The sequence below is a fragment of the Armigeres subalbatus genome, chromosome 3 (assembly GCF_024139115.2).
Source record: "Armigeres subalbatus isolate Guangzhou_Male chromosome 3, GZ_Asu_2, whole genome shotgun sequence".
In the NCBI taxonomy this organism is placed as follows: Eukaryota; Metazoa; Arthropoda; class Insecta; order Diptera; family Culicidae; genus Armigeres; species Armigeres subalbatus.
Genome location: NC_085141.1, coordinates 45,843,405 through 45,865,323, shown reverse-complemented (window position 1 = coordinate 45,865,323; position 21,919 = coordinate 45,843,405). Strand labels below are relative to the sequence as shown.

General features: G+C 42.1%; 1 protein-coding gene across 6 annotated transcripts in view; it reads left to right on the top strand.

The window, feature by feature from the left end:
- LOC134219124 (bicaudal D-related protein homolog) overlaps positions 1–9,851 on the top strand; it is a 144,815-nt gene extending 134,964 nt beyond the window's left edge. For all 6 annotated transcript variants that reach the window (XM_062697817.1, XM_062697818.1, XM_062697820.1 and 3 more), the window contains exons 4-5: positions 8,071–8,384; positions 8,451–9,851. In XM_062697817.1, the coding sequence (XP_062553801.1) occupies positions 8,071–8,384; positions 8,451–8,885 (749 nt within the window). In that variant the 3' untranslated portion in view covers positions 8,886–9,851. The remainder of the gene's footprint in view (positions 1–8,070; positions 8,385–8,450) is intronic.
- The last annotated feature ends 12,068 nt before the right edge of the window (positions 9,852–21,919 follow it).

Below are 21,919 nucleotides of genomic sequence, written 5' to 3'. Positions count from 1 at the left end.
TGGTTTTACACTGTTAGGTGGATAGATTTATCCAAAAAAAATGCATTTTCCTACATAATTGGCAATTATCACTCCGTCCTAGGAATACCATGCCCAAATAACCGCAAAAAATAGTTTTGGCCAAGAATTGGCTTATTTACTCCTATGTGCGATGTTCCTCCAGTTTCCCCGAACGATTGAGGTCCACGGGACAAATTCTCGCACGTGGAGCCAGCGTGATCGTAGGTTTCTACGAAGTAGTCTTTACCCGGCTATTGAATATTTAGTTTTATTTATTTAGCTTAGGGTAACGGGAGGTAATGTTAGGCCTGGATGCAACGTTGGCTCATCGCGAAAATTAGTCTATTATTTAACAATAATACATCGTTTTCTAGAGCGATATTTATAAATGCTTTTTTGAAAAAGTAATAAACCTGCGTGACACTTTGACTCGCTTTGTTGACAACCACTTAAGTAGGCAGTGCAAAAAATGTATTTTTGCCCAATAAAGTAGTTTTTGGAATGAATTTACGTATTTTTGCACATTAGATGCATGGACAACTATCACACTGTTTTATCATTAATAATAAATTCACTATTTTCATTAGTATAGTGACACAATTACCCAAAACTTTTTTGAACAATATTAGAACATTAGTTGCCAAAATACGGCTGACGATTTTCATAGAAGCAGCATATTATAATGGCCTACCTTACGACTTACAAATGATTGACAGTGAATAATGCACCAACCTTTCATGGGATGAAAAAGCATCCAATACCAGAGCTGAGATTAAGAAAATTGGCCGAACATGAAGTTCATTTCTCACGAAACTTTTGAATGATTAAATAATAGATTATGCACAGTTATTCCCAACAAACAATTTAAGCTGAATAAGCTAGTTTGTTAACTGAAGAATCCTATTTTTGGCTGTATAAGCATTTTATTCGTCTTCAATGTTTGTTGGGTTGTTCCTTTTGTCTACTTGGCATAATAACCAAAAGTAAGGAGATTTAAACGCTCAGGTTGGTCAAGGGGAGGTACACCTGGAGATCGCCACTGCAGACAGAATTACAAATCGACCACGTTCTGATTGATGGACGGCACTTCTCCGACATTATCGGCTTCAGGCCGTATCGTAGCACTATCATCGATTCTGGCCACTATCTGGTGATGATATTTAACTGCGCCCAAAACTATCCGCCATCAACAATGTTCGGCACCGACGACCGCCGCTGTATGACCTAGAGCGACTGAAGCTACCTGATGTCGCCACTGCATACGCGCAGCATCTCGAGGCAGCGTTGCCGAAAGAGGGTGAGCTCAATGGAGCCCCTCTTGAGGACTGCTGGAATACAGTAAAGGCAGCCATTGACGACGCAGCGGAGAACAACGTCGAGTATGCGGGACGAAGTCGACGACGGAACGATTGGTTCGACGAAGAGTGCAGACAGGTTCTGGAGGAGGAGGATGCAGCCCGGGCTGTCGCGCTACAGCAAGGTACCCGGCAGAACGGAAGCGGAGTCAGCAGACCCGCCTTTTTCAGGAGAAGAAACGCCACCTGGAAGAAGCGGAGTGCGAGGAGATGGAACAGCTGTGCCGTTCTCAAGAAACACGCAATTTCTATCAGAAGCTCAACGCATCCCGCAAAGACTTCGTGCAGCGTGCCGAAATGTGCCGGGATAAGGATAGGAGCATCTTGACGAACGTGTGACAATCGAAAGGCGAAAGCAGCACTACGAGGAACATTTAAATGACGCTGAGAGTACAGGCAGTTAAAGTCAAGGCAGCGGAGGAGATGACTACGTCAGTTCAGCGAACGATGGGAGTCAACCAGCCAGGGAATAAATATTCGAGAAACGCCTAACAATATACCGAAGACCACATTATCAAGAAGACTGGCAACACAGTCTGAAATCGAGCGACACTGTTAGCAGCGCTATCGGTGAGCCGAGGTGGTACTATGTTTGTTTGTGTGAGTGAATTGTCACTGTGAGCATTTACACGTTACACGTTCAATCAAAATATAATAAAACCACATTTAAATCATGCCTTGAAAAACCTCGCAAGAAATACACTGAGATTGAACGTATTTCAATTTTATGAGATCAATATAGCTTTAAGCCGAATGGTATTCAGGATTTGCTCTTGAGTTGATGACCAAAGCGCCGCACTCTATATCAATTTCCGTATGGACCTTTTCACTTCTCTACTGAGAACTGATTTTATGATTTGATTTGAAACAATTTGCCTTCCGGATGTTTATAAGTAGGGACACGGGGAAATTTAGTAGGGACACGGCAGGTATTTCCGTCCATCGTCATAGGGGCTAAAACCAACGAAAGCAACGTAAATTTGCTAGAACTTCACTATAGCAGAACGTTTCTCCTGAGCTTACGATTTGGTACGTATGAGTTTTACTAAAAAGCGTCTTTTTTATTGGTTTTCGAGACTATGACGAACAGACGAAAATACCTGCCGTGTCCCTACTAAATTTGAAATATGCCATTTCCAACATTTGACGTTTTCTCTGTATGTTTACATCTGCTTTCATCATTTACCGACTGAGTTTTCCCAAATTAATCGTATGTCTCGCTCGATTTCAATTATCTATCATATATAAGACACGATTCCGGTGAAATCCATATCTTAAAGCATCTATTTTGCCCAACAGCATTGAATTGATATGGAAATGCTAATATCATCTTCCAAACTTGGACGTACATGTTCATGATAGCATTAGAGGCGAAAGTATAGAATTGATAGTTCCGTTAGGATACGGCAGGCATGAAGAATGTTTTTATAGAAGTCGATTTGAAAGCGAGCGGAGGGCAATATTTGTGATGGCACATATCGCACGACCTTCCTTCTGCCAAGCTCCCGTATGAAGGGGGAGGGAAGAATATCAGTGTGGAAGCTGATATATCTCCACTGGCTCTCCACTGAATTGTTAAATAGCATTGTTTATACATCTTACTTGTTCGCCATTTTGATTAAAACATGGTTTAATTTCAAAACATTGAATGTTTAAGTAGCGGATGTTTATTATTATAAATATAATCATGAAAAAACAATTTTAAAATACATTAATCGTGTTTATAATAGGAAATTATATGGAAAAAAATTCGCTGTACGCTCAATTTTGTCACATCTGAAACTAGCTGACTCACCGGTACGGGAATCTAAGGGTCGTTGATGGACATTCGTACCACATGCATACTCAAACCAACATAAACTATCTCGAGCAGGAGTAGACTTAAAATTGAACTCGACTGATGGAGGTTTTCCGTACTTAGGGAAGGCAAGCATAGCATTACTGGAAGTCATAGAATCGGTTTTAAAACAAGGATCCCCGAAGGACGAGGCTTGACGGTTCCGTTACGAACCCGGTATGACTATAGATAGTGGAATATATAGATGAGCGAAGATAAATCCTCTGTCTCCAAACGAACTGTCAAACGTGTCTCCAAACGAGCATGACGTCACGATTTCAATGGAAACGTTAAGGGCTGTGACGTCATATGCGCGTGTGCACGGGCAAAAAAATCGACTCAGCCATGCTTTCGCTCATCTATAGATTCTACTATCTATAGGTATGACGAAACACGAAAATTCGGCAAATAACCATATGACTCAGGGCTGGTCTTTCTAAAAATAGGCTACACCTGAAGCTGTTAAAATTTAACTATTTATTAGTGACGTCACACAGTGGTACATACCCATGCTGGTTCGACGGGATAGATCCGGATCTTAGTGGTTGTAGCTTCAGGAATCGTTTTTTGGTTTCGGGTACTGATTTGTGGACGGTGGGATCACCATCTAGCGTTGCTCACAGGATTACAACCGAAGATTGGCTGCAAGATTGCAGCACCGAGTGGATGTCGGATGGCAGACTGGATTTGGCTGCCGGATTGCAGACCGGAGAAGACGACGGAGTATCGGAGTAGGTGACACGACGAATATTGGGATTCGTTGCTCGTGCATGCTGTAGGTTTGACGGAAGACGGATGCCAGCGGCCGTGGAACTGTCCGCTACAGTTGAGGTGGTGGCGGAACGAATATCGGCTCCGATCGGCAATTTTGCAAGATGGCCGCCCGTCATTTCGTTCACTCGATACCCGGGTACCCAATCCTCCTGGCGGCCTATCGGCGACCTTGCCGGTCATCAGTGCTGCGAAATACTCGGAGAAGAACAAGAAGAAAAAGGCCCTTTGTTCGGGCCTGGACACCACCAATAAATACCCTGCGACGTCACTGTAGCTATCATGTCACTATTACCTTTTTCTTTAGATTTCTGGCTAATTGGATGTTTTTGTTCTTCGTTTGTGCGGTAATTATTTTAGCATAGGATACTATAATTTAGGTTCACATTAGTTTTAGGTTAACACTTAAGGGTCTAACAATACTAACCACATTAACACTTTGAACTCACAAACATATCTTGTTAATTCTACTAACTACTTTCTTTTACTAAGTACTTATAGCAGATTTGAAATGATTCCTAAAAGTTTAGAATAGAAACAACACTTCGACATTAAGATATTTGCCACGAGGTTTTTTTAACAACTTTATAACCTCTAATAAATGAACTCTATACACGCGCGCACTACAATTTCGTTCGAGGATCACACAGAAAAGAGAACGATTCTGCCGGGACTCCTTCTTTTATATACAAAATGATTAATCTTTTTTTTTTGTTGCATAATAATTTAAAAATTATGCTTTGCATGCCCACCCTGTTGTATCGTCTCTCTCTATGCGTGAGTTTGACAGCAACAAGGCTGAGTTCTCCTTTGCCCGAACTCAAACTACTAGATTTTTGTTTTCTGTAAATTTGGTGTGACGTGGAAATGAAATTCTCACTCGTTGTCATTACCATGCACAATGAGTGAGAAACGTCTTATTGTTTTTGTGTCGGTTCTCAGGGTCGTAATCAGGGAGGGAAATTGAATGGGGACTTATGGTGGAGCCAACAAGCTGTTCATTGGAACCGAACGGTTACACATCTAATAGGCGTTTTTATAGATTATTTTCAAATAAATGAATTTTAAAGGAAAAAAATTCAACCATTTTATGTACGCATACATTGAAGGAAGGGATGAATATTGAAATGCATTAAAAACAACCGAGCCAACAATTAAATTTCCTTTGGAATTTTCGAATATATTCATCTAATCCATGCTGTACGCTCAATTTTGAGAGCGACTGTAAAATACTCAAATACACGGCGTTATTCGTTGAAATTGACATTTTAAAGTCTGACTGAATTCGCTCTATAGTAGACTCCATAATAGGAATTTGCTTCCCTATAGTCGACACTTCATTTGATTTTTATGTTCCGTTTCGGGACGTTCTTCTTCCCTATTATGGACCCCCCAAAATATAATGGGCACTCTCGTGCTCATTTTTCATAGAATTGTAAAAAATCATTTAATTTTACTTTCCATAGCATTTCCAATGCATGTAATCAAATCATAGGACTGTAAAGTAAGTTCTCCCGATAGAAATTCATAGCAAAATGTTTACATTGTGCTGCACGGTGCCCCCAGACGCGAATATTATCGCACTTTCATGAGCCTCCGTGGTTTTCTCATCTTTCATCGGTGAAATTTTGGATACGCCCTATTTCAAAATTGTATGGTTTTTCCCATATACATACATGTTTGCTGCTAAATAGAAATAAATATATAGTGCTTTTCTTTTCAATAGTAATTTTGTAAATCAAGTATTGTTAAAATGCCAGTAGCAATACGAAATCTTCCAAATAGATGAATGTTCTTCCACATTCGGGTAATGTGTCCAGCCCACGTAGGTCTGTCATACATACATTAATATTGGTCGAACTACACATTTAATGGAACAACAGTACAGAACACGTAAGTTTTCGCTCTTAAATGAGCGTTTAAGTTTAAGAATGATTGAATGATTGAATGCGAATGATTGAAAAATGAGTCTTCTGCCAGATTTTTGTAGCCAGTAATTTGTTTCTATTATAATCATACAATTATGTATACATATCTGTGCTCAGGCTTTGACAATTGTTGATGCATTAGGAAAGCGAATATTTTATGCTTGTATTAATTTATTATGTTTACATGTGACACTTTTCTTTATATACCTATTATCCAATAAAATTCGTAGAATTCATCTTGATAACGCAATAGTGATTTGGCTTTTGCAAACATCTTTTATAAGGATTTGCTTTTTAAACACAGAACACAAACCAAGTTGCGGCGCTTTCCGTGATCGATCTTCATGACTATTGTGCACATATGGCGTGATACTCTAAGGTGGCGTGAACCTGACAAACCTGCCACAAACTATGTTTGCTGGAAAGCTGCTCACGGGCCACATCGATTGTTCAGCACTACTATCGCAGTCAAATCTGTACGCACCTGAAAGACCTCTTCGCCAACGCCTATTTTTGTATCTAGAACCACAGACTAGCAACTATGCACTATACGAGCCAATTCGATCTATCAGTCGGCACTTCAACGAATTCTTCGACATGTTTGACTTTGACTTATCAGTTGACGTGTTTCGTCATAGGTTACTAAACTTTTTCCGTACCGCTGGCCGCAACCAATTGTTTATTATATTCATTTAGACATTTGTTGTCAGTTTGATAATTTTAATAAATAAACAAATATCACTTACTCAATATTATAACGTGTCTTGACATATGGGTTTATTACCATGAAAACATTGGAGTGTCTAATCTGGAGAGTAAACTGTGCAATTAAGAGCGAAAACTTACGCGTCCCGCACCGTTGGTCCTTCAGATTTATAGTTTGACCAATCTCAATGTATGGCAGACCTACGTGGGCTGGACACATTATCCGAATGTCGAAGAACATTCATCTATTTGTAAGATTTCGTATTGCTACTGGCATTTTAACAATACTTGATTGAATTACTATTGAAAAGAAAAGAACTATATATTTATTTCTATTTTGCAGCAAACATGTATGTATATGGGAAAAACCAATGAATTTTAAAATAGGGCATATTCAAAATTACACCGATGAAAGATTTTAAAACACCCCGTATCATTTTCCTGGTGCACTAAGCTTTCTTTTCGTGAGAAAACCACGGAGGTTCATGAAAGTGCGATAATATTAGCCTCTGGGGGCACGGTGTGCTGTAATAATGCAAAAATGGCTGGAGGGTCCACTATTGGTTGGGGGTCCACTATTAGGCACTTTACCCTAGTTATCCGGCAGTCGTTGTCGTCGTGAGCATACCGAGCATACCGTATAACCTCAACCTCATCCAGCGTTAGTGGTTTCGCAACATGACCATCGTCAACTTCTGCTTTTTAGTAAACTTGCGTTGTCACCGTTCAACAAATCCTCGAAGTGCACATGGTGGGTACTGTGTGGATTTCTTATATCCTCATATTGTTTGAATCCATGGTCTCATGCGCTTCAGCGCTACCACACTTTTTTCATGCTGCTTTTTCTCTTTGGGGTTGGATTCGTCGCTCTTCTGCCCTTGCTACATTGTACCGTTATATATTGCAACGGGTACAAGACATTAGCACCCAACTCCCGGCAGCACTTTTCTCGCTGGAACTCCTCATCAAACCAACCATTTCCTTGGTGTCAACACTTCCTGCGCAGTAGTAACAGCTTCATGGATATTCTCCCATAATCTGTTGACGTCGCCATATCCGTTGGCATCGTCTCGTCCAGCTCCTAACGGTACTGTTCAGCAACCCCTTTCATTGTCAAGTGCTGTATATTGAAACGCATCGTTCTGTTATTTGTGAATTCGTGACACTGCAAATTCGTGCCCGAATTATCGCAGCTACAGGTTAGTGATCCGAGTTAATGTTCGGGCCTCCGAAGGACCTGTGGTACCAGGTCTGTTTACGTGCGAAATAGGTATTGCCGATTGTCGTCTTTCTGTGGGTTTTCCATACCAATGATAGGGCGAAAGAAGCTTGAGCTTCAACCAGGGTTGTTTACCCAATCTTCTCTTGTGAATTGATTAATAATGGGATAATAAAGAACAGGGTGAATTAATTTAGAATGCTTATTCATATTTCCAGAAATTGATAACACCGCTCTCACCTCAATTTTTCACAGGTCTTCACTCGGACATGTCCTTCTCATCCTTGGACAATACATCATCGTCTTCGCCCCAATCGGTTGATGCAGGTTTGGGTCCATCGGCGGGCCCTTCGCCACACACGAGTGGTCCCGTGGGAATCAACGGTCGGGAGCCAGAGAAGTTTCACCGAGGAATGCTGTCGTCTGCGGCAGATGAACTGGTTCATATCATCATGAACATGGACGCCATGCAGTTCAAGACCATGTTCGAGCAGACTCGCTCGATGCTAATCGATCAGGAGGAAGATATGAAAAAGAAGTCCGATCGGATCATGCAGCTGGAGAGCAAGGTAAACATATTTGAACCGTTCAAAACATATGGATGACGCATAATTTTTATTTAATCTTTTTCACAGCTGTCTGTGCAGGACATTGAACTGCAGAGTGCAATCGAGGAGCGCAACCAAGCTCGAAACGATGCGTCGGACTCGACCATGGCACAGGATGAAACGGTGGTTCAAGCTCGTAAAGATCGGGACGCTGCAATCGAACGGAGAACCAAGGCCGAGGTTGAACTGGCGAAGAACCGGGTAGAGCTTATGCAGGCCAACAGCCAACTGCTGGAGGCCATCCAGCAGAAGGTGGAACTGCTGCAGCAGCTCGAACAGTGGCAGATCGACATGCACGAGCTGATCGAAGAGCAGATGAAGAATAAGCTTAACAATGAAACAAGTACAAAACCGCAAACGCCTCAGCGTTCATCGTCACAGCAGACCGGCGCTTCCGGGTCTGCCGGTTCGTCGGCCAGCAACCGCAAGAGCCGCCTACTAGATCTGTTCTATCATCGATGAGGAGAAGCCCGAACTGTACGAACTAAGCGAAAAACAATTGATCAGTCCTCAAATAAGAGAAGCTACTCGGTGGCAGGCCATACGGCTAAGCTGAGGAAGCGGCTCACATTGCATTTATATTCAAAATCTAACCTATTGTAACTGTCTTGGGTCGCTTCCACTGTTTTGAATATCAAACGTTTTAACAGCTCTCCGTTTCCGAGGTACCGTCGGTAGCTTCAGGGCCTGAATGGGGACCATGTGATAGTGAACTGATCAACGTTTCTACTGACTATTGATTTTTTTATAAGTGGTCTACCAAAAATCAAATCTGGGACCTTGAGACAACAGTATTTTTGTATGGAGAACTATAGTGAAAATCGTTTTTTAACAGTCAGAACTTTTCAAAATAACCGAAAGCAAATTAAAGAACATATCTTTTATATTCTGCATCGCAGTTTACTTACATAATAATAACAATTGGCAACGCACAGACCTTTATTAAACCTTAACGAAGCGAAAACGATTTAATAATTTAAAGAACGTGTAATTTATGTAGCTAAAGTTAACATTTTACAGCCCGGTGTAACCAAAAATTTGTAACGTGAGAATTGGATTATTGAAGCGTACTTACTGTAATGATAATTTAAATAACGAATAACATCAAAACTAACATAAACCATTGTGTGTACCATCTGTGTATGAGTGTATTGTTCCTTTTTTTCTCGCTCTAATCGGCATAAACGATGCGATGTTCTCTCTTGTTCTGACTGCAGGACGATCCTGCCAGGAAGTGATCTACAGGGACAGCGTTAGAACGAGAGGGTTGTGATACTTATTTGCAAACTCAAACACCCTGAAACGGATGGGCACCTTTGTACTATTATATAATAGCGCTCTATTAATTAATCTGATACCGCACTAGAGAAGATTACTCGAAAAGATGAGCTGAGTGATAAAACGAATGCCTTTTATCGAAACAACAGAATCAAAATTTTGATGCGTAAAAACATGAAAATGGTATAAATGAACAAGATATGCATGAGTTATGTAAATATATGATTAAATCTGTTGGAAAATTTCTTATTGATGAAACATGCAGTAATTAATACTTTGTTCACGTACCATTTGATCGAATCACGATAGTGATCTAATTATCATTAGTTCAATTAAAATCTGAAAAGATCGGCCACTGAAGTTGGATTTTTCATCCGTTTTATGCCTTAAGCCTAACTTCGAAAGTAGAATGCTGTAGGCGCAGCTTTGGATAATAATTCTACTTCCCTAGTTGATTTTTTCTGATATTAATTGAGTTGAGTATATTATGATTGCAGTTGATAATGATGTACGAAATCAATTGAAAGGAACCCGAAGATAACTCCAGTTTCGTGATTGCAAGCATAGTAGCACCTGTTGCTTTTCGGACCACCCTATTAAACAAAATTCTCAAAGCAGTGCTTTACTGTTGTAAATTGAAAAGTAAAGCACTGCTTTGAGAATGTGGTTTGATAGGATGGACCGAAAACCAACAGCAACAATAAATAGGATTCGAGTGCTAATCTATACAATGCTGAAGCTGATAGCTGACTCTGTCAAGTAATCTTATTTGTAACTGTTGTAACTGAAAACGCAAAAATGATAGAAATAAAGTAATAAAGATGAGATTAAGTTCAACGTGGTTGTTTTTATCTGAAGGAAAGTTCTATATCTAAGAAATTCGTAAGACATTAAGATAAGCATTTGGCAGCCAAATTTAGACCAATATGCAGCTTTTCCTACACACTCAGTTTTTTATTCTGCAGCTCGGCAAAATCCGCACAGCCGTCTGCCCAGTAAAATAAAAACTGGTATCCCGGCAAAAATGACGTTTGATAGCTGATTTTCGGCAAATTATTTGCTAATTTACAGCAACTTTGACAGAAATTTCGGCAAAAAACATGTTTGCTGGGGCACGGCTGTGCGAAACTCGGTAAAAGTACAGTGACTATAATAACAGTGTAGGACTCTAGGTAAAAGTATAAAATTTTACCGGTAAAAAAAATTAAGTGTTTGAATACTAGTATTTGCAAACTTTGCTAAAGAGGGTTCGTTGCTGAAACGTCTACAAAAAATCAGAAGGGTTAAATACAATATACGACCGCCCGACGTAAACTACGTAAAACAGATAATTCTTTTGGTTAAAGCCTAGAGTGATTGAAATTTTGACTTTTGCGCTCCCCTATGCTTGAACGCCACGCCGTTGCGCGAGGAGTGCAACATCATCCGCCAATTCGAAGTCATTTAGGTGCTCCATGGTTATAGGCTGCCATACCAGCCCGCGGTTTGGTTCACGGTCAATCGCATCTACCAGAGTCTCGTCGATTACGATGAGGAACAGTTAGAATACATCCGGTGATAGAATACATCCTTGCCTCACACCGGCTACGACCCGGATAGGGCCGGACAGGACCCCATTGTGCAGCACTCTACACGAAAAGGCTTCGTACTGTGCTTCGATGAGGCCGATGATTTTCTCAGGAACCCCCTTGCGTCTCAGGGCGCCCCACATATTCTCATGATTGAGACGGTCGAAAGCTTTTTCGTAGTCAATGAATACCAAGTAAAGGGAATCTTGGAATTCGTTGACCTCCAGAATGATGCGGACCGTGACAATATGGTCCACACAGGATCTTCCGGCACGGAATCCGGCTTGCTACCGCCGGAGAGTCGCATCGATCTTTTCCTGAATCCGGGCTAGGATAATTTTGCACAGAACTTTGAGAACGGTACACAGCAACATAATGCCTCGCCAGTTATCGTCAGGTCACCCTTTTTGGGCACCTTCACTAAGATACCTTTCATCCAGTCGACCGGGAAAGTTGCGATATTACGAAATAAACGATGCAGTAGTTGAGCGGATGTCATGGGGTCAGCTTTGAGCATCTCGGCTGATATGCGGTCGACCCCTGGGGCTTTATTCGATTTCATACTTTGGATGGCTGTTTGAATCTCTAGCAGTGATGGAGCTTCGGTATTGACGCGTGTTATACGTCGGATCCTAGGCAGATCATGCCGAGGTGTTGATGGCCTGGCTGGCACTTGAAAAAGTTGTGCGAAGTGCTCGAACCAGCGTTTCAGCTGGTCATTTGGGTCGGTCAATAACTGATCATTCGCGTCTTTCACAGACATCGTTGCATTCATCTTCGCCCCGCTTAAGCGTCGTGAGATATCGTAGAGGAGGCGAATGTCCCCGGTGCAGCGGCTCTCTTCTTTTGTCGGCCAGAGAGTCTGCCCAAGCTCGCTTGTCCCGTCGACATGAGCGTTTTACTTCCTTCTCAAAAGCCGCGTATCGTTGACGGGCTAAGACTTTGGCTCCTCTGGTTTTCGATCGCTCTATCGCGGCTTTGGCTTCTCTTCGCTCCTCTATCTTCCTCCAGGTCTCATCGGTGATCCATTGTTTTCTCTGGGTGCGTAGTTTGCCCAGATTGTTCTTGCTGGAGGCGATGAAGGCATTGGTCTTCCATGCTGCCACCTTCCGGAATATCTGCAGCACGCGTCTCCAGTTCTTCAACGAAGGACCGTTTCACCGTGACATCTTCTAGTCGGCGTGTGTTGAACCGTGGTCCAACTCTCTCCTCCTGTCGACGAATCCGCGCAATGCGCAGGCGTATTTCGCCGATGAGGAGATGATGATCAGACGCGATATCGGCACTACGTTTATTCCGTACATCAAGAAGGCTCCGTTTCCATTTTCGGCTGATGCAGATGTGGTCGATTTGATTTTCTGTAAAGCCGTCACGGAGACCCACGTGACCTTGTGAACCGGTCGATGAGGGAAGAGCGATCCCCGATCACCATGTCGTTATTACCACAAAATTCTGCGAACAGCTCTCCGTTTTCGCTCATTTCTTCGAGACCATGGCGTCCCATAATGCGCTCATGGTTCGAGTTGTCGGATCCGATCTTCGCATTGATGTCGCCCAAACAGATCTTGATATCACCCTTCAGAATTCTATCTAAGACGGCATTGAGTTGACTGTAGAAGTTCTCTTTGTCTTGCAGATCGGCAGCATCGGTTGGCGCTTAACATTGGATTATAGTAAGGTTTCTGACCCGTGTTCAAAATCTGGCAACGATTATCCTTTCACTTAGAGGTTCCCACTTCATAAGCGTAGAGTGTGCCTGAGCGCTTAGTAGGAATTTAAGCCAACTCCGCGATGCCGGGGATCGTGTTCACCTCGTAAACCAGAGTATAGCAGAACTTGTCCCGACGGCGTTTGTGTTCTCCAAAGTTTGGCCAACGAACTTCGCTCAGTCCCAGGATCTCAAGCTTCATGCGGCGTGCCTCATTGGCAAGTTGTGCCAATTTACCCTGCTGGGCTAGGGTTAACTTTTGCATCCCCAACCTCTTTTGTGCATCAAAATTTTGGTGATGTTTTTGCTCTAATTCATTCAATTTTTGACCGATTTGTTTGAAATTTTCAGGCATGAACCAGAAATTATCATAGATTCAGAGGATCGATCGATTGGACATGTCGGTCCACCGGTTCCGGATTTATACGGAATCCCAGTGGGGTCTGTCGGGTGGCCATTTAGGACATTTTTGGCTTTTATGTTTGTTATTCGTACCAATATCATCCCAAGCAACCAGAAGTTCGGATAAGAAGGGCTATTTTGGCTTAATCAGCTCTCATTTTAAGTAATTTTTTGTATGTAACGGAACTTTAAGTGAACTTTAAAGTTCCGTTAAGGATGCTTGGAACTTGATGTGAACCATAGTGAACCAATTAGTTCGGTTAAGAGTAAATTTAAGTAAAATCTGAACTTCTGGTTGCTTGGGATCTTTTTATACCCGTATAATGCAGAAAACTTATTTGCGATGCTTCTGAACAAATTTGGATGCATGATGGCCACACTGGAACCGGTTCCGGGGCTCTAACTGGGGACATATATCAGAATACTTCGAAATGTATCATGCCTCATGATACATTTCGAAGTATTCTGATATATGTCCCCAGTTAGAGTCGGTATTTTTTGGCGAAAGATATCTTGAAACTAATTTTAGATTTCTACTATTAATTTTGATCCTTTCGATCCAGTTGAGCCAAACATCCCGGAACACCTGGAACCAATTCCGGGGACCCTGTGGAAGACTTAAATCCGGTTTTTGAAAAAAACATAGCATGCGACATATCAAACTTCATGATTCACCATGAAAAAAATGTAGGATAACATTTTTTAGATCTTGATTCTTCTTCTGGCCACTTACGGAAAAATCCGGAAATCGAAGAAAGCGGTTTTGAAGTTTGTTTCATAAGTTGAAGTTCGTTACCAAAGCTGTTAGTTGTACACACATTTCGACTTTTCAAAACCAGATCAAGAATATAATTTTGCCTCTAATATAAATTCAAATATAAACCAGCCTCTAATATAATTTTGAATCTAATTAGTCATGTCTCAGGCACCCGGAACCGGTTCCGGGATAGACCTGTGCGCCGATTGCAATTTAATTGGCGGCGGCGTGATGAATAATTTTGAGTAAGCGGTGGCGGCGTGCCGACGTCCCACCATTAGTGATCGGAGGAAGCGGTGCGGAATTTACTGCATCATTTCGTTCGGAAGTTCCTTCAAGAATTCCACCCGAAGTTCTTTTAGGAAGTTCTTTCAGAAATTCTTCCGAAAGTTCTTTCAGGAATATCTTCGGAAGTTCCTTCAGAAATATCTCCTGGAGGTCCTTCAGGAATTTTTGCGGAAGATCCTTCAGCAATTCCTCTGCAAGTTCCTTCAGCATTTCCTCCAGAAGTTCCTTCAGCAACTACTGCGGAAGTTCCTCCGGAAAATCCGTCAGTAATTCCTCTGGAATCTCCTTCAGGAATTCCTCCAGAAGTTTCTCCAGGAATTCGTCCAGAAGTTCCTTCATGAACTCCTTCGGAACTTCCTTCAAGAATACCTCCAAAAATTCCTCCAACAATTGCTTCAAAATACCTTCAACAACTCCTCCGAAACCTTCAGTATTTCTTTCGAAAGTTTTCAGGAATACTTCCGACAGTTCCATCTAAATACCACCGAAAATTCCTGCAGGAATTCATCCGAAAATTCCACCAGCAGTTCCTACAGCTACTAACCCGGAAGTTCCTACTGCAATTCTTCGGAGAGTTCCTTCAACAATTCCTCCGTAAGTTCATTCAAGAATATCTCCGGAAGTTCCTTAAAGAATACCTCCGGACGTTCCTTCAAGAATACTTCCGGAATTTCCTTCAAGAATTCCTCCGGAAGTTCCTTCAGGAATTCCTCCAGATGTTCTATCAGGAATTCTTCGGGAACTTCCTTCAGAAATTCCTCTAGAAGCTAATTTAGGAACTCCTCCGGATTTTCCCTCAGGAATTCCTCTGAAAGTTCCTTCAGAAAATCATCCGAAAGTTCATGCAGCAAGTCCTCCGGAAGTTCCTTAAGCAATTTTTACGGAAGTTCCTACAGCAGTTACTCCGGTAGTTCCTCCAGAAGTTTCTTCAGGGATTCCTGAAGAAACTTCAGGAGCAATTTCTTGAAGGAATTTCCGGAAGATTTCCTGAAGGAACTGCCGAAAGAACTCCTGAAGGAGCTTCCGGAGAAATTCTGGAAAGAACCTCCGGGAAAATTCTTGAAGGAACTTCCGAAGTAATTGCTGAAGGAACTTCAGGAGGAATTGCTCGGGGATTTTCCGGAGAAATTCCTGAAGGAACTTCTGGAGGTATTCCTGAAAGAACTTCTGGAGGAATTCCTGAAGGAACTTCTGGGAGAGTTCCAGAAGGATCTTCCGAAGGAAATCTTGAAGAATATTCCGAAAGAATTCTTGAAAGAAGTTTCAAAAGAATTCCTGTAGAAACTTTCTAATGAATTCCTGAAGAAACTTCCTAAGGAATTCCTCAATAAACTTCCTAAGGAATTCCTTGAGGAACTTTTAAAGGAACTTCCAGAGGAATTGCTGAAGGAACTTCCAAAGTAATTCTTGATGTAACTTCCGAAGAAATTTCTGAAGTAACTTCCAGAGACATTTTTTAACCTTTGCATTCCCAACCTCTTTTGTGCATCACAATTTTGGTGATGTTTTGCTCTAATTCATTCAGTTTTTGACCGATTTGTTTGAAATTTTTAGACATGAACCAGAAATTATTATAGTTTCAAAGGATCGATTGATTGGACATGTCGGTCCACCAGTTCCGGATTTATACGGAATTCCAGTGGGGTCTGTCGGGTGGCCATTTAGGACATTTTTGACTTTTATGTTTGTTATTCGTACCCTTATCATCTTTTTATACCCGTATAATGAAGAAAACTTATTTGCGATGCTTCTGAACAAATTTGGATGCATGATGGCCACACTGGAACCGGTTCCGGGGCTCTAACTGGGGACATATATTAGAATACTTCGAAATGTATCATGAGGCATATCAATCATCGGTATTTTTTGGCGAAAGATATCTTGAAACTAATTTTAGATTTCTACTATTAATTTTGATCCTTTCGATCCAGTTGAGCCAAACATCCCGGAACACCTGGAACCAATTCCGGGGACCCTGTGGAAGACTTAAATCCGGTTTTTGAAAAAAACATAGCATGCGACATATCAAACTTCATGATTCACCATGAAAAAAATGTAGGATAACATTTTTTAGATCTTGATTCTACTTCTGGCCACTTCCGGAAAAATCCGGAAATTGAAGAAAGCGGATTTGAAGTTTGTTCCATAAGTTGAAGTTCGTTACCAAAGCTGTTAGTTGTACACACATTTCGACTTTTCAAAACCAGATCAAGCAAAAAACAATCATAGGTTTGCCTCTAATATAATTTTGAATCTAATTGGTCATGTTTCAGGCACCCGGAACCGGTTCCGGGATAGACCTGTGCGCCGATTGCAATTTAATTGGCGGCGGCGTGATGAATAATTTTGAGTAAGCGGTGGCGGCGTGCCGACGTTCCACCATTAGTGATCGGAGGAAGCGGTGCGGAATTTACTGCATCATTTCGTTCGGAAGTTCCTTCAAGAATTCCACCCGAAGTTCTTTTAGGAAGTTCTTTCAGAAATTCCTCCAAAAGTTCTTTCAGGAATATCTTCGGAAGTTCCTTCAGAAATATCTCCTGAAGGTCCTTCAGGAATTTTTCCGGAAGATCCTTCAGCAATTCCTCTGCTAGTTCCTTCAGCATTTCGTCCAGAAGTTCCTTCAGCAACTACTGCGCAAGTTCCTCCGGAAAATCCGTCAGTAATTCCTCTGGAATCTCCTTCAGGAATTCCTCCAGAAGTTTCTCCAGGAATTCGTCCAGAAGTTCCTTCATGAACTTCTTCGGAACTTCCTTCAGGAATACCTCCAAAAATTCCTCCAACAATTGCTTCAAAAATATCTTCAACAACTCCTCCGAAAGTTCCTTCAGTATTTCTTTCGAAAGTTTTCAGGAATACTTCCGACAGTTCCATCTAAATACCACCGAAAATTCCTCCAGGAATTCATCCGAAAATTCCACCAGCATTTCCTTCAGCTACTTACCCGGAAGTTCCTACTGCAATTTTCCGGAGAGTTCCTTCAACAATTCCTCCGTAAGTTCATTCAAGAATATCTCCGGAAGTTCCTTCAAGAATACCTCCGGACGTTCCTTCAAGAATACTTCCGGAATTTCCTTCAGGAATTCCTCCGAAAGTCCCTTCAGGAATTCCTCCAGATGTTCTATCAGGAATTCTTCGGAACTTCCTTCAGAAATTCCTCTAGAAGCTAATTTAGGAACTCCTCCGGATTTTCCCTCAGGAATTCCTCTGAAAGTTCCTTCAAGAATTTCTCCCGGACGTTACTTCAGAAATTTCTCTAAAAGTTCCTTCAGAAAATCATCCGAAAGTTCATTCAGTAAATCCTCCGGAAGTTTCTTAAGCAACTTTTACGGAAGTTCCTACAGCAGTTACTCCGGAAGTTTCTTCAGGGATTCCTGAACAAGCTTCAGGAGCAATTTCTTGAAGGAATTTCCAGAGGAATTCCTGAAGGAACTGGCAGAAAAACTCCTGAAGGAACTTCCCGAGAAATTCTGAAAAGAACCTCCGAGAAAATCTTGAAGTAACTTCCGAAGAAATTGCCGAAGGAACTTCAGGAGGAATTGCTCGGGGATTTTCCGAACGAATTCCTGAAGAAACTTCTGGAGGTATTCCTGAATGAGCTTCCGGAGGAATTCCTGAATTTCAGAAGGATCTTCTGAAGAAAATCTTGAAGGATATTCCGAAAGAATTCTTGAAAGAAGTTCCGAAAGAATTCCTGAAGAAACTTTCTAAGGAATTCCTGAAGAAACTTCCTAAGGAATTCCTGAATAAACTTTCTAAGGAATTCCTTGAGGAACTCTTATAGGATCTTCCAGAGGAATTGCTGAAGGAACTTCCAAAGGAATTCTTGAAGGAACTTCCAAGAAATTTCTGAAGTAACTTCCAGATAAATTTTTTTAAGAACATGCGGGGGAATTCCTGCAAGATCTTTTGGAGGAATTGCTGAAGGAACTTTCGGAGGAATTCCTGGAGGAACTTCCGGAGAAACTCCTGGAGAAACTGCCGGAGGCATTCCTGGGGGAACTTCCGGAGGAATTCCTGGAGAAACTGCCGGAGGCATTCCTGGAGGAACTTCCGGAGGAATTCCTGGAGGAACTTCCGGAGGAATTCTTGGAGGAACTTCCGGAGGAATTCCTGGAGGAACTTCCGGAGGAATTCCTGGAGGAACTTCCGGAGGAATTCCTGGAGGAACTTCCGGAGGAATTCCTGGAGGAACTTCCGGAGGAATTCCTGGAGGAACTTCCGGAGGAATTCCTGGAGGAACTTCCGGAGGAATTCCTGGAGGAACTTCCGGAGGAATTCCTGGAGGAACTTCCGGAGGAATTCCTGGAGGAACTCCCGGAGGAATTCCTGGAGGAACTTCCGGAGGAATTCCTGGAGGAAATTCCGGAAGAATTCCTGGAGGAAATTCCGGAGGAATTCCTGGAGGAACTTCTGGAGGAATTCCTGGAGGAACTTCCGGAGGAATTCCTGGAGGAACTTCCGGAGGAATTCCTGGAGGAACTTCCGGAGGAATTCCTGGAGGAACTTTCGGAGGATTTCCTGGAGGAACTTCCGGAGGAATTCCTGGAGGAACTTCCGGAGGAATTCCTGGAGGAACTGCCGGAGGAATTCCTGGAGGAACTTCCGGAGGAATTCCTGGAGGAACTTCCGGAGGAATTTCTGGAGGAACTTCCGGAGGAATTCCTGGAGGAACTTCCGGAGGAATTCCTGGAGGAACTTCCGGAGGAATTCCTGGAGGAACTTCCGGAGGAATTCCTGGAGGAACTTCCGAAGGAATTCTTGAGGGAACTTCCGAAGGAATTCGTGGGGGAACTTCCAGAGGAATTCCCGGAGGTATTTCCGGAGGAATTCCCGGAGGAACTTCCGGAGGAACTTCCGGATGAATTCCCGGAGGAACTTCCGGATGAGTTCCTGGAGGAACCTCCGAAGGAATTCCTGGAGGAACCTCCGAAGAAATTCCTAGAGGAACCTTCGAAGGAATTCCTGGAGGAACCTCCGAAGGAATTCCTGGAGGAACTTCCTTCCGCAATTCTTCCGGAAGTTACTCCAGGAATTCCTCCGGAAGTTATTTTAAGAATTTCTTCGGAAGTTTCTTCAAGAATTCCTCTGGAAGTTCCTTCAGAAATTCCTCCGGAAGTTCCTCCAGGAAATCCTCCAAAAGCTCTTGCAGGAATTCCTCCGGATGTTCTTTAAAAAATGTCTCTGGAAGTTACTTCAGAAATTTCTTCGGAAGTTACATCAAGAATTACTTTGGAAGTTCCTTCAGCAATTCCTCTGGAAGTTCCTTTAAAAGTTCCTCAAGGAATTCCTTAGGAAGTTTATTGAGGAATTCCTTAGGAAGTTTCTTCAGGAATTCATTAGAAAGTTTCTACAGGAATTCTTTTGAAACTTCTTTCAAGAATTCTTTCGGAATATTCTTCAAGATTTCCTTCGGAAGATCCTTCTGGAACACCCCAGAAGTTCCTTCAGGAATTCCTCCGGAAGTTCTTTCAGGAATACCTCAAGCAGTTCCTTCAGGAATTCCTCCGGAAATTCCCCGAGCAATTCCTCCTGAAATTTCTTCGGCAATTTCTTCGGAAGCTCCTTCAAGATTTTTTTCCGGAGGTTCTTTCCAGAATTTCTCCGGAAGTTCCTTCCTTCCTTTCTTCAGGAATTCCACTGGAGATTCCTTCAAGAAACTGCTCCTGAAGTTTCTTCAGGAATCCTTGAAGAAACTTCCGGAGGAACTACCGGAGTAACTGCTGTAGGAACTTCCGTAAAATTTGCTTAAGGAACTTCCGGAGGATTTGCTGAATGAACTTTCGGATGATTTTCTGAAGGAACTTTTAGAGGAAGTCCTGAGGGAAAATCCGGAGGAGTTCCTAAATTAGCTTCTAGAGGAATTTCTGAAGGAAGTTCCCGAAGAATTCCTGATAGAACACCTGGAGGAATTCCTGAAGGAACTTCCGGAGGAATTCTTGAAGGAAATTCCGGAAGTATTCTTGAAGGAACGTCCGGAGGTATTCTTGAAGGAACTTCCGGAGATATTCTTGAATGAACTTACGGAGGAATTGTTGAAGGAACTCTCCGAAGAATTGCAGTAGGAACTTCCGGGTTAGTAGCTGTAGGAACTGCTGGTGGAATTTTCGGATGAATTCCTGGAGGAATTTTCGGTGGTATTTAGATGGAACTGTCGGAAGTATTCCTGAAAACTTTCGAAAGAAATACTGAAGGTTTCGGAGGAGTTGTTGAAGGTATTTTTAAAGCAATTGTTGGAGGAATTTTTGGAGGTATTCTTGAAGGAAGTTCCGAAGGAGTTCATGAAGGAACTTCTGGACGAATTCCTGGAGAAACTTCTGGAGGAATTCCTGAAGGAGATTCCAGAGGAATTACTGACGGATTTTCCGGAGGAACTTCCGCAGTAGTTGCTGAAGGAACTTCTGGAGGAAATGCTGAAGGAACTTGCAGAGGAATTGCTGAAGGATCTTCCGCAAAAATTCCTGAAGGACCTCCAGGAGATATTTCTGAAGGAACTTCCGAAGATATTCCTGAAAGAACTTTCGGAAGAATTTCTGAGAGAACTTCCTAAAAGAACTTCGGGTGGAATTCTTGAAGGAACTTCCGAACGAAATGATGCAGTAAATTCCGCACCGCTTCCTCCGATCACTAATGGTGAGACGTTGGCACGCCGCCACCGCTTACTCAAAATTATTCATCACGCCGCCGCCAATTAAATTGCAATCGGCGCACAGGTCTATCCCGGAACCGGTTCCGGGTGCCTGAGACATGACTAATTAGATTCAAAATTATTTTAGAGGCTGGTTTATATTTGAATTTATATTAGAGGCAAAATTATATTCTTGATCTGGTTTTGAAAAGTCGAAATGTGTGTACAACTAACAGCTTTGGTAACGAACTTCAACTTATGAAACAAACTTCAAAACCGCTTTCTTCGATTTCCGGATTTTTCCGTAAGTGGCCAGAAGAAGAATCAAGATCTAAAAATGTTATCCTACATTTTTCATGGTGAATCATGAAGTTTGATATGTCGCATGCTATGTTTTTTCAAAACCGGATTTAAGTCTTCCACAGGGTCCCCGGAATTGGTTCCAGATGTTCCGGGATGTTTGGCTCAACTGGATCGAAAGGATCAAAATTAATAGTAGAAATCTAAAATTAGTTTCAAGATATCTTTCGCCAAAAATACGATTTAACTGGGACATATATCAGAATACTTCGAAATGTATCATGAGGCATGATACATTTCGAAGTATTCTGATATATGTCCCCAGTTAGAGCCCCGGAACCGGTTCCAGTGTGGCCATCATGCATCCAAATTTGTTCAGAAGCATCGCAAATAAGTTTTCTGCATTATACGGGTATAAAAAGATGATATTGGTACTATTCGTACAAACATAAAAGCCAAAAATGTCCTAAATGGCCACCCGACAGACCCCACTGGGATTCCGTATAAATCCGGAACCGGTGGACCGACATGTCCAATCGATCGATCCTCTGAATCTATGATAATTTCTGG